We start from the raw sequence: 12,912 nt of genomic DNA, 5'->3' as shown, positions 1-12,912 counted from the left end.
GCTGGCGGCGACATCAAAGGCTGTCGCCACTCTGTTATATCTATCGCTCTGACTAGTAGGTACTAGTTAACTACAAAGTAATGTTAGTACTGTACTGTTAGCTAGTTTTACTGCACACTAGTGTTACTAACAGTGTTAACACTAATGTATTACTAGTCTATTACTAGTCTATTACAAGTGTATTACTATAATGTTAGTACTTTAATGTTAGCTAGTTTAGTAAGGTAGCTAACATTGCTGCATTTGTTGTGTAGAGAGTGAGACTATATTTATAACTTCCTTGTAATAAAAGGTAGCCTACTATACGATTATTGATTATCCAAGTATCCAAGTATAAGCCAAGTACGGCATTAAGATCTTCTGGGCTTGTGATGCTCGCACCCCATATGCAATTGATGGGATCGTGTACACAGGGAGACAACCAGGGGAAGAGGTCCAAAAGAATCTGGGGGAAAACACTGTCCGTCAGTTGTGCAGTGGATTCAGATACACAGGTCGCAACATCACAACTGATAACTTCTTCACCAGTGTCCCGCTTGCAGAGCATCTCCTGGAGAAGGGTCTGACTATTGTGGGAACTTTGCGCCAGAATAAGCCAGACATCCCTCCAGTGATGAAGGCTTCCAAGTCCAGGGAGGTCCACAGCACTGAATTCGGGTTCAATGGCAGCATGACCATGATCAGCTATGTCAGAAAAAGGGGAAAGGCTGTCCTGCTCCTCAGCACAATGCACCACAGCAAGATGGTGGATGAAGCAATCCTCTTCTACAATCAGACCAAAGGAGGTGTAGACACTGTAGACCAGATGGTTAGAAACTACACCTGCAAGCGCCAGACGCAGAGGTGGCCCATGGTGCTGTGGTACAATGTGATTGACATCGCCACTCTGAATGCCTACTCATTTTTCAGGGCTCAGCACCCTGAATTTTACACAGGTATCACCAATGCACGGCGATGCTTCCTCACAGAGCTCTCAAAGGAGCTTGTGACTCCTCACATGAAGAGTCGACTGGAAAGTAACCTGAACCTACCAACCTACATCACTGAAGCAATGGGAAGGTGTGGAGTGACAAAAGCTGCAATCCAGCCACAGGAGAGAAGCACACAGGGCCAACAGAAGAGAAAGAGGTGTCAGCTGTGCCCAAGAAACAAAGATCGCAAAGCGACCAAATGCCGTTGGAAATTCAGTACCCCTGTGTGCAGTGGTAACAGCCAGAAGCAAGCTGTTTGTGACAGCTGCACACAGTGGGTCTCATTCATGAAACGTGAGCAGCACGGATTTGCGTGTAAACCCTGAGCAGCGCAAATTTACGTGGATTTCCGCATTCATCAATCTTTTAGTAGTGCTGATTTTTTCGTAGCTACTCAGGAAATCTACACCTGCTCCGGACTGTGTGTAGCGCTTGTGTAAATGTAGGAATGCAAATAAATACTGCTTGTCACTGTTGAAAATTACAATCTTAATCCGTATTACTCTCTCTCATGTTCAAAATACGCCGACGCCTTTGAAACACGTAATTTAAACATACACAAACAATTAGAAATATTTGGAGAGAGAGACGTTTTAGGGATCGGACACGCACAAACACGTCAAGGCTCCATCTTATGATGATAATAATCTGATATAAAACCGGAAAAAACTTTTTTGTGTTGCTACAGTACACGCTCGGTGGGCGCACACTTCACCCTGCGCAGCAGCGCAGTCGGCACCGGTTTGGATGGAGCTGTGACAGACGGCTGGTGCTTCTGTAACAATATAACCTGCCTATATAACTTCATGTGTTGATACAACCATGCTCCTCTACAGCTGAGGCTGTGAAGAGCCTCCTCCTCCCGTCGCTGCTGTAGGTCTGTAGTTGTGTTTTTTTTTTTTTTTTCATGTTTCATATCGAACTATTCTGGCTTTACTTCTTAAACGGTTCTTTAATCAACCAAGGACACTTAATTCACTAAATCTGTTTCTTCCCTCCAGCCTTTGACCTGTCCCAGTCACACCACTACTAACAGAAGAGAATTAAATATTTTGTCTGGACTCCACTTCACCCAAAATGACTTTGATCCGCGATCTCTCTTTTTTTCTCTCTCTCCCTCTTTCCTTGTCTGCGTCATGGCCGCAGGTGAACAGGATGCACCTACCTCCTAATATGGTGGTCAGGATCTCCTTATATGGCTATTCATGTATGGAGATCTATGCTAATTGCTGATCACCGGGGGCGTGTTGTTAGGTTACGATGGGTTGGCATTCATGAAGTTACACACGTGTTTACGATCAAATCTGAGTTTCCCGCACCGTTCATGAATCCGGAGTAGAGTTTTAGTAGAGTGAGCTTTTATGTGCAAATCTACACACAGATTTACTCACGTTTCATGAATGAGACCCAATGAGAGAGAAGATGTTTATGTCTGTATTATGCGTGGACAGTGTTATGGTGCTATGAGTTCTCTGTTCGTCCTCCATAGTAACAATAGTAACAGACAGACGGACACATAATGGACTTTGATACCTGATTAATTGATTGATTGTTTTTGATTGAATGTGAATAAAAAGTGTTAAATGAACAAGTTCTTTAATTAAATCACTATTTTGTTTACCAAAATATAATTGAAATCATCATCTTTAACTACAATTTAAGGAATTTCTTACGTTTACTGCAAAAACACATTGATTCTAATTGGGGTCATTTTTGACCCCATTCATGGAAGAGTGTAGGTATTGGTAGGTCATGCATCCAAGGGTTAACATGTTCACCCACTCTTTAAGTTTCCACACGCTAATGTCATTGGAAAATTCCTAGCTGAGACACTTTGAGGAATTGGGGCTGACTGATTTGGGAATCACTGCAGAAGACAACTTTAGAAATATTTTATGCTTTTGAGAAGAGTAAAATGATTTCCTGGTTCATAATGAATTGATGGGACCACTGACCAACACATTTCAGGTAACTAATGGAAAAGAAAATCAGCAAAGTTTGTTTCTCACCACAAACCTTGATCTTTTTGACCTTTGAGATGACTTCTGTGTGGCCTACTTGTAATTCTACTGTCCTAAACTGAACTCAGTATGAGCAGAGCTTTCATTTGAGCCTAATATTGAGGCTCTATGACGATTTTGAAAAATGGCCATTTAAAGGGCCAAAAATTGGCGTCCATCTTGAAATTGAAGATCAAATCAATAAATCTACATCATTTATGAACTTCTTGACCCAAATAGTCATAGACACCATGTATTATGCAGCACTGTGGGCCAAACCATTGAAAAGATAATTTCCAGTTTGGCGGACGGTAGCCATTTTGGATTTAGGGCTCTCAAAAAATGTCCCCACATTTTTGGGCGGGGCACCCTAGCTAAATTTTCTATTTAACCTTCATAGATAACAAATCCAGTGAGAAACGAACCTTCGCTCTCCACGGTCACGGAACTTCTGTAAATGACCCAACTATTACTTATAAAATAAATTACACATAAATATGCTGCTGTCTTAAATAGATGACAATTCAAATTCAGTAAATTCACATGAGAGCTATTTAACCTAAAGTTAACCTAAAGTTAAATAGTTTTTTTTTTTTTAATTAACCCTCTAGGCGCCAAAGTTGCATTACTGTGACAGGCAGCATTCTTGGATCAAACAGCCCATATATTTAAAGGGACAACGAGGAGTTTTTATTTGGTTATAAAAAAGTATCATATTAAGGTGGATGAATCTACGCTACCCACACTTGTTAATGGGCCCATTTTCGATAAATATATCGTTTTGTCTCTATCGTTATTTTGTTATTATTAGTGGTGGTGGAAATGCTGGGCGAGCCGACCAGCGTTTCTTTACTTTCGGTTTCGTGGCGAGTCATGAGAATAACGCCGCCGAATCGCCGTTTATGGTCGGAACTACGACGGTATGTGATCGTCTTCCAACTTCTGACTTTAATTCTTGATGAATGAAAACATGAGTCTGTCTTGCACCGGTCAAAGAATTTCACTGTGCGCGCGGAGGCTCATAAATGTAGTGTGAAAACACTTTGCTTTTCCAAAACTCCTCGCTGTCCCTTTAAATCTACTGCACTATATTGTTACTGCTTGGTACCACTAGGTGGCGAACACGTTCAGCTTCAATCCTGACGTCATTTGTGGGTGTGTTTATCTGCAAAATATCTGAGAAAAAAAAGGTTTGATTGGCTCGGAGCCGACCAGGAATTGATTTTTTTCTGTGTAAATATGTTCAAAATTCAGTTTTACTGGAAGTCACGTAATCCAATGGGGCTGCCACCCGGTGACGTCACAATATGCAAATTAGATGAGTAAATTTACTCCCATCACAAACTTTAGGTCATTGTGAATATTTTTCTCATTTACACCATAGATTTATCTCTCACCACTTAAAAGCTACAGCCTTGTGAAATCCTGAAATCCCAAATCCCAAACTTAATATTTTCCTAAATAAACTCTGGCGCCTAGAGGGTTAAGCAAAAATAAAACTTTATTTGAAAAAACAACAAACAAAAAAACATTGTTCCCCAACAGAGGGAAATAAAATCACATCACTTAATTAGTTAGATTCTTATATTTACAGGATCACAGTGATGCTCGTCTCTGTAACAGTCCATGAAGTGTCTCTGTTCAGGATGAATCTCTTCACTCTGCTGCCACCTGGAGGCCGAAACACAGAACTACCACCAGATCAATATCAACTCTGATCATCAATAATGATAATAAACTCAGGAGGCTCTCATTTCATTCAGTCAACAACATTGTGTAAACTCACTGACTCTGTAAATTCACAGGATCTGTATTTGAAATGCAGCAGGGTGCATTTAAGAACAACTCAGACAAATGAGAGCTGGCTGCTGAACAACCTTATGAAAACTGACTGTTCTAGCTCTATAGTCTTCATATTTAGTTATGTTGTTGTTTTTAATAAACACTCTTTCTTGTTTTTGCTTAAGTCAAATTGTTGCGTCTTTTCATGTCAGTTGCTACAAAACAATAAAGTTTAAGAGTAAGAGCGATAAGCAGACCTTTATATTGACTTATACATGTACAAATAAAGCACATGTGGCAGGTGGCACCGAGTAGGGAAGGGGAGGTGCAAGAATGTATGTATGGATGTAATTAAGTATTGAAGACTTGTATTTGTGTCTCTGCAGAGGATCAGCAATATTTTAGCTGTTTCCTGCCGTTGTTTGTTTATTGTTTTGGGTTTATTATTTTGTCTAGTCCGCCTGGCAAGTGAGCAATGGGCAAAAAGAGCTGGGTATTGCCCTTTGACGGACTAGTTTCTTTTTGTTTGTTTGTTTGTTTTATTCTCTGCGGCCAACCCCCCACTTGTTTTCAGTCTCAGGTGAAATCTCAGCCAAGCTGTCAAGGCAGGCATAAGGTGTGATGTGGTTAAACGTTTGCAGTGAAATGGATTTGTGTGCAAACCTTAAGTGTGTTACTTCAGAGTGTGCCAACACATATGAAAGATAGGCTAATCAGAGACTCCACCTCAGAGTTACTTTATCAGTAAGTTATTATTTTTTTTTTTTACAGAACCAAACTCCAACTCAACAACACGTTACATAAAACTTTCGTATGTTAAAGCATAAAATAAAGACATTTGTCATCCCTGCTGGTGACTCACTGAGACGTTCAGAGGCCTAGACACGCAGGGAGGAGCGCGTGAGTTGTGTGCGCGTACAGCAACAGAATCATTAGCATAGAGAACAACAGCTGCTTTCTCTGTCAAAGTTCTTGATGCTGAAGCCAAACACTGAACAATGAGGACAAGGACAGAACGACAGGAACCAGATTTACCAATTGAACTTTATTCGTTTCGATTACATGTCATCATGATGCCACTGAGAGTGAGTAATCACAGTATTCAACAATTCAAATTTCTTCAAAACCTTTAAATGAGACATAAGTAATGTAAAGAAAGCTATAAAAAAACTGACATCAATTGTGACTAATTCTAAACACATCAACAAATAAGGAAAACATCATTTTAATCATCTACCCGTTTAAATCGCTTTGTGGACATTGTAAAATGTCACATTATCTTAATAGGGAAATCAACAATAGGTTCAACAGCCAGTTTTAGAAAATAAAAATATTTGAAATTCAAAAATGCTGACAGAAAAAAAATTCCTTTGCAGAAAACCCATGCTTTGAAAATTATCCTTAAAGGCAATAAAAAACAAAATTTCCTTACAAAAGAAAATTGCCCTTGCACTGCCATCAAGCAAAACTGAAATAAAAAATGTTGAAAGCTTGAAACCCCGTGTTTGAAAGTTTACGAAAGATTTGTAGGTGTAAATAGAGTTTTGAAGGGTTGAAATAAAAATTCAAATATCTGAAAACATTATTAGGGTCCGGGCAGCTAAGCTGCCGGGACACTATTGTATTCCGAGGAATTCTTTCTTCTTCCAAGGAAGTCATACTTCCCATGGGCGAAAACTCACCAAACTTTACAGAAACATCCAACCCCATGCCAGATTTACTCAACTCCAAGGACATGTGCCCCCCCCTCCTAGGGAGGGCACAATAAGCATTTAAATTAAAAAACTTTAAAAATTCCTACCAAACCAATGGTAGATGCAAAAGTTTTGAAACTTCACCACAATGTAGCCTCAATACTGCTGAAACTTTTGTCCACTTAAACTTATTACAAATTATGAAGTCCATCACTCTGTTTTTTTCAATAACTGTAAAACTTTAAAAATGTATCTCCTCCCACAATTTTTGCTCAATTGTCTCCAAACTTGCTACAGAGCATCTTCAGACTGTCCTCCACAAAACTTGTTTCTCGGATTTTTGATTAAGCAAAAATTGAGCCTACAGTGCATGAAAACGTTTGACTGTAAACGGTACTGTAAACATATACCATCAAATTCTTGATAAATAAATGTTCAAACTTCCTGGAAAAAAACGAGAATATTCTGGAGTCATGGTTGATGAAGTTTGGCAAATATCAGAATTTTATCTCAAAAACTGAATTTTTGAGAACATTTTGAATTCTGCTCTCATGGGAACAACTGCAGTCAGTGTGAGTGTGGAATTTTTAAACATCAGATTTTCTCTTATGAAGCAAAACACTTATCATTAAAAACAAATCACCAACATTTCCATGCTGTCAAGATGCAATTTATGTATTATCAGATTTTTGTTTAGATGACTGAATTTCTGACATTTTGACCATTTCATCACAACAGCTGCCCGGGCACTGACTCACCTGAGTGGATAAATGAAGCTACACAGCAGGTCTCACTACCAGCCAATTAGCTCAGCGAGTTAGGAGCTGGTTCTTGGTGTCAGAGATTGTGAGTTCGAGACCCAGCAAGGGTGATGATGATGATGACAGATCAAAATGTCAGATGTCCTCAACATGAAACACAAGACAGTTGTACTGATGGTGGCATCACAGCAAGCCTCTAAATTTAAAAATCCAAATAATCACAGCAAGCTTCTAAATTTAAAAATCCAAATAGCTTGGACTGGACCATGTGCGAAGGCTCCTAACATCTTAGAGTCACAGTAGATGTTTAACAAATACATATCATTACCTCAAAAACTGATTTTTCTTTTTACTGTGGTTTCAAATCTGCCTACACGACAGTGAATGGCTTACTCAATTTGTGAAGCCACTGTTAAACTGCCACTTGTCAATTAGCTCAGTGCGATAGACAATGGTCTTTGGTTCCCAAGGTTGTGGGTTCAATCCTCTACTAATGCAAACTGGACATTATAAGGACAACTGTCTTGTCTTCCTATTCTCCTGTTTGTTACTCAGAATTGCCTAAATTTGCCCAAAAGTAGCCCGGACCCGACCCATCACTGCGCAGCAGCTATAATTTTGTATTTGAATTTTCATTTCAAATCTCTGCAGCGTTTCTTTTTTTTTATTTTTTCCTTTCACTTCTTTACAACTACAGCACTGTTTTTACAGTGTTTCAACAACACACTTTCAGAGTTCAAAATTTGGCACTATTCTCCCACAGTATAATTTTGTTATCCAGTTTTGAAACCTTGTAAATGGAGATCTGAAAACTGGTGTGAATATATTTAGAAAAAAGTGTTGACATGTTGAAACCTGAGTTTTGAAAAGGCGAATCTCTGATTTGAAAATTTTGAAGGCGTAAATCGTGTTTTGAAAGACTGAAATAAAAATTCAAATCTCTGAAAACATTATTTTGTATTTGAATTTTCATTTCAAATATCTGCAGCGTTTCTTTGTTTTTTTCTTTCATTTCTTTACAAGAAGGCCGGGGACACACCGGCCGGCTAATAATGTACAGTGGGCTGATATACAAGACAAAAACCTTTCAATGTGCACCCCCTCCTGGATTTAATCCCAGGTCACCTGCATGACAGGCAACTGCTCTACCTACTGTACTACCGCAGCAATCAGTACACTGGCTACACGACAGCGGGGGACATGAGCGAGTGCGTTTCTGCTCTGTCACTGCATTGGTGGAGCAGTCTGTCAGTCTCGTGTGGCCGATTGACAGGACGATATGTCATTGGACTATAAGCTTATTCAGCAACCAATAGGCTGAGAAGGTTGTTACCAAATCCCGCCTTCTGTCTTCAGAGTTTCAAAACTTTTTCACGGAGTTTCAAAACTTAGTTGCAGTGAGAACACTGCCAAATTTGAAACTCTGAAAGCGTGTTGTTGAAACACTGTAAAAACAGAGCTGTAGTTGTAAAGAAGTAAAAGAAAAAGACAAAGATTTGGAATGAATTTTCAAATACAAAATAATGTTTTGAGAGATTTTAATTTTTTATTTCATCCTTTCAAAACACGATTTACGCCTTCAAAATTTTCAAATCAGAGATTCGCCCTTTCAAAACTCAGGTTTCAACATGTCAACACTTTTTTTCTAAATATATTCACACCAGTTTTCAGATCTCCATTTACAAGGTTTCAAAACTGGATAACAAAATTATACTGTGGGAGAATAGTGCCAAATTTTGAACTCTGAAAGTGTGTTGTTGAAACACTGTAAAAACAGTGCTGTAGTTGTAAAGAAGTGAAAGAAAAAAACAAAGAAATGCTGCAGAGATTTGAAATGAAAATTCAAATACAAAATAATGTTTTCAGAGATTTGAATTTTTATTTCAACCTTTCAAAACACTATTTACGCCTACAAATCTTTTGTACGCTTTCAAACACGCAGGGTTTCAAGCTTTCAACATTTTTTATTTCAGTTTTCCTTGATGGCAGTGTTTTAGCTCCATATTACACTGAATGTGTGTTTGTTTGACTTCTATAGTCTAACTTGTTATCTCAGTTTTTTCTCAGCTCTTTGGATCTTTTCCTCATGAAATGCGACAGGGCTTCTTCTGATCATCTGGGTTCAGAAGTTTCTGTCTCAAGTCGTACATTTCTTTCTCGTGTGTTTTCTGCAGTTCCTCCAGGTCTTCACTGTCTTCATCTTGGGTTTTAATTTTCTCTTTCAACTTATTCATCTCTTTTTCATGTTTCCTCTGCAGCTCGTCCACTTTTTCTTTCTCATCTCTTTTATTTTCTTCTACAAGTTTCTCTATCAATTCATTCAGTTTCTTATCATGTTCTTTCTGTAGTTTATCCAGTTTTTCCCTCTGATTTTGTCGCTGTTCAGTCAAAAATTTCAGTTTCCATTCATTCATTTCTTGCTCCTGTTTGGTGGACAGCTCAGCCTTTCTCTTCCTCCGATCTTCTCTACTTTGGTATTTAAGTTTCTCAATTTTTTTCACTTCTTTGTGTCTTTTTTGAATTTCATCAAGTTTTTCTTTTTCTTTTCTTTTCTTTTCAAGTGAATGATCTTCTAGAAGATCATCCACCTCTTTTTTCTGTCTTCTCTTCATTGTTGCAATGTCTTTCCTGTTTTCTTTCTTTTTGTTCAGAAGTAACAGAACCAACTCACTCATCTCTTGTTTATGTTTGTCCTGCAGTTCACCCATATCTTGTTTCAGGGTTTTTTCTTTGTGTTCTGCAAGATTCTGTAGATTTTTATATTCTCTCTGTTTTTCCTCTATTTCTTTCTTCAGATCCTCCATGGATTTGTCTATCTCAGTTGCAAAGTCCTCTTCCTTTTTCTCTCTGAACTCATTGAATTGTTCAGCTTTTTTTCTGGCCTCCTCCTCGTACTTCTTCTTCATCTTCTCCATTTCTGTTTTATACTTTTCCTCTAATTCTTTACGTTCCTTCTCTTCCTGTTCTCTTCTCATTCTTTCCTCTTCTTTCCTTTTGTTTTCAGATTTTTCTCTTTCTTGTTCATATTCTTGGAGATTTCTGAGTCTTGTTTGATCTTCCTGTCGTCTCTGTTCATCTTCTTGTTTTCGTTTTTCCCACCACTCTTTTTGTGTCTTCTCCCAGGCTTCCTGTTGTTTTTTCATCTCCTCTTTATTCTCCTCCAGCTTTTTATCAATGATCTCTTTTGATTCTACTTTTGATCTAATTTCATCCTCCAGGTCTTTTATTTTCTGTTCCCACTTCTGTCGTTGAATTTCATCCTGTTCTCTCTTCTTCCTGTCTTCTTCTTCTCTCTCTTCCTGTTCTCTCTGTTTCTCTTCACGCTCCTTCTTTATCTTTTCCTCCATTTCCTTGAGTTGTTTATCTTTCAGTTTTCTCTCTCGTTCAATTTCTGCATTCTGTTCTTCCATTTTTCTTCTCATTGCTTCCTTTTCTTCCTCATGTTTTCTTTCTAGTTCCTCCTTCTCTCTCTTCATCTCTTCATTCTCCTTCAGGATCTTCTTCATTTCTTTCTGTATCGCTGCTTCAGCCTCTTGCAGCATCTCATTAGTGTAGCAGCTTCCTCCATTTGTCATCACCATGGTGTCGATCTTCTCTATCAGCTCTCTGACTTGTGTACGATTTTGTTTATCACGGTTTTTAAACACATGGTATCTTCCTCCACAGTCAGAGATCAACTTCTTAAAGGAATCGTCACGTTTCTTTTCAATGAACTGATCAATGGTCAGCTCCTCATCTTCCAGGTCATCTCCTCTTGTGAAAAGAATGATGGTGAACTTCTCTGAATTTTTCCCAAATACTTTCTTGATGAGTTTCAGTGTCTCCTTCTCCTCTGGTGTGAATCTTCCGATCTGTAACACCAACAGGAAGACATGTGGACCTGGAGCCAGATGACTGATACATTTCCCCATCTCATCATTAACCTCTTCACGGGACAAGGTTGTGTCAAACAGACCAGGAGTGTCGACCACAGCAACAGGACGACCGTCCACTTCACCCTGAGCTTTCCGACAACATTTAGTGACTGATGTCTGACTCAGTTCAGCTTTAAACTCTTTTGTTCCCAGAATGGTGTTTCCTGTAGAGCTCTTTCCACTTCCAGTCTTCCCTATCAGCACAATCCTGAGACAGTCTGAGGTCTTCTTGTCATCATCACCTGTGAAAGGTGAAGAGTTGGAGTTTATTTAGTGCCACTATATACACACCACAACATGCTGCAATTGTTATTAATATTATTTTTTGGCAATGCAATTGTAAAGAAAAAAAATATATACACGCATGACATTATATCTAGAATCAAATCAATAATTTTTAATTATTACATTTCATGTTTTACAAGTTGATGCTTATAGCTCAAGAAAATCAAATATTCAATGTATACAAATGGTAGCAAAAGTGGTTCAAGTTCTCAAAGTATGTTTATTTACATACCGAATAATTGTTCAGTACTTACAATTTGCTGTGTCTTTTGTTCTCCACTCCTCCAGTTCAGTCTGCAGTCGGGTGATTTTTTCTGTTTGCACACGTGCAAACGTCTCAGTTGTGTAGCAGGATGGTTTGTCTTTGTTGAGTCTCATCTTGTCCACAGTGTCCAACAACTCAGGGATCTGCTGCTTGTCCTTGTCCTTGATGTTGACAACAACAGATCTTCCTCCACAGCTCTGACAGAGCTCCTGGATGTTCTTGGTTTCTTTTACAAAGTTAACAACAGCTGGAGCTGTAGGATCTGACTCCACAGTGAACATGATCATGGTGAAGTCATTGACTCTACAGCTGAATGTGTTCTGGATGGTTTCTAACTCTTTCTTGTCTTCATCAGTGAGGGGACCCACAGGTAGGACCAGGATGAAGCCATGGACGCCCTCAGGATCACAGAGGGAGATACACCTGAGTGATTCCTCCATCACTTCCTCCTGAGGTTTTCCAAACAAGGCAGGAAGCTCCACCAGGGAAACCTGACGTCCACACACCTCTCCCTGATGTTTAACACACTCTGATGAGTTGGAGACTGAATGAAGCTCTGTCTGACCTAAAATGGCCTCAACTGCTGAAGTCTTCACTACTCCTCTCCTCCCACACAGAACCAGGTTTAGAGCTGGTTTCATGGGGTCAGACTTTGGTCTCCTGGTCTCTTCAGTGAAGGTCAGGAAGGTTCCTTTATTTTCATGATCAATGTTCCCAATCTTCTCCATTAGCTGATCAAGGTCATTTTCAAACATGCTGAACTGTCTTTCTCCACAGTCTTGAAGCAGTTGATGAACAGTGGGTTGTGATCCACTCTTCTCTGTTAAGGCGACCATCAAGTGTTTAAAAGCATCTTGACCAAACAAACTCAGGATGAACTTCAGAGTTTTTCTGTTCTCCTCAGTGAACTTTGAAGGCTTCACCATCAGCAGCAGAACATTTGGTCCAGGAGAACAAAGAGACACACAGTTCTTCACCTCTTCTCTCACTGCTCCCACACACAGACTAAACATGTCTGGAGTTTTCACCACTGTGACTGGTTTCCCTTTCCACTCTCCTTTAGTAGCCTCACATGGCTTTTGTGGGTTGAATTTTAAAAAATCTAAATGTTTGCTGCTAGTGATCAATTTGGTGAATGCGTTCTTATTCTCCTTCATTTTACCAATCATCATGATCCTCAGTTCACCTGCAATGACAGCCCCAAAACTAATCATTAGGTTGCAGAATAAAATGAACACAT

The 12,912-nt window shown here is 39.2% G+C and overlaps 2 protein-coding genes across 2 annotated transcripts in view; both read right to left on the bottom strand.

The window, feature by feature from the left end:
- Positions 1-4,590: 4,590 nt before the first annotated feature.
- The window catches only part of gramd2b (GRAM domain containing 2B), a 339,132-nt gene continuing 330,810 nt past the window's right edge, over positions 4,591-12,912 (bottom strand). The window contains exon 15 of the transcript XR_015036553.1: positions 4,591-4,848. The gene's annotated coding sequence lies outside the window, so the exon portion shown is untranslated. The remainder of the gene's footprint in view (positions 4,849-12,912) is intronic.
- Positions 9,270-12,912, bottom strand: part of LOC146980844 (uncharacterized) — a 5,293-nt gene continuing 1,650 nt past the window's right edge. Inside the window, exons 3-4 of the mRNA XM_085788022.1 lie at positions 11,662-12,858; positions 9,270-11,364 (exon numbers count right to left, since the gene is read on the bottom strand). Coding sequence (XP_085644148.1) covers positions 9,293-11,364; positions 11,662-12,858 — 3,269 coding nt within the window. The 3' untranslated portion in view covers positions 9,270-9,292. The remainder of the gene's footprint in view (positions 11,365-11,661; positions 12,859-12,912) is intronic.

This window comes from Trachurus japonicus, chromosome 9 (genome assembly GCF_045865225.1).
Source record: "Trachurus japonicus isolate A0001 chromosome 9, Traja_1.0".
NCBI classification, from domain to species: domain Eukaryota; kingdom Metazoa; phylum Chordata; class Actinopteri; order Carangiformes; family Carangidae; genus Trachurus; species Trachurus japonicus.
Note: the sequence above shows the minus strand (reverse complement) of the source record. Positions and strands in the feature narration are given on the sequence as shown.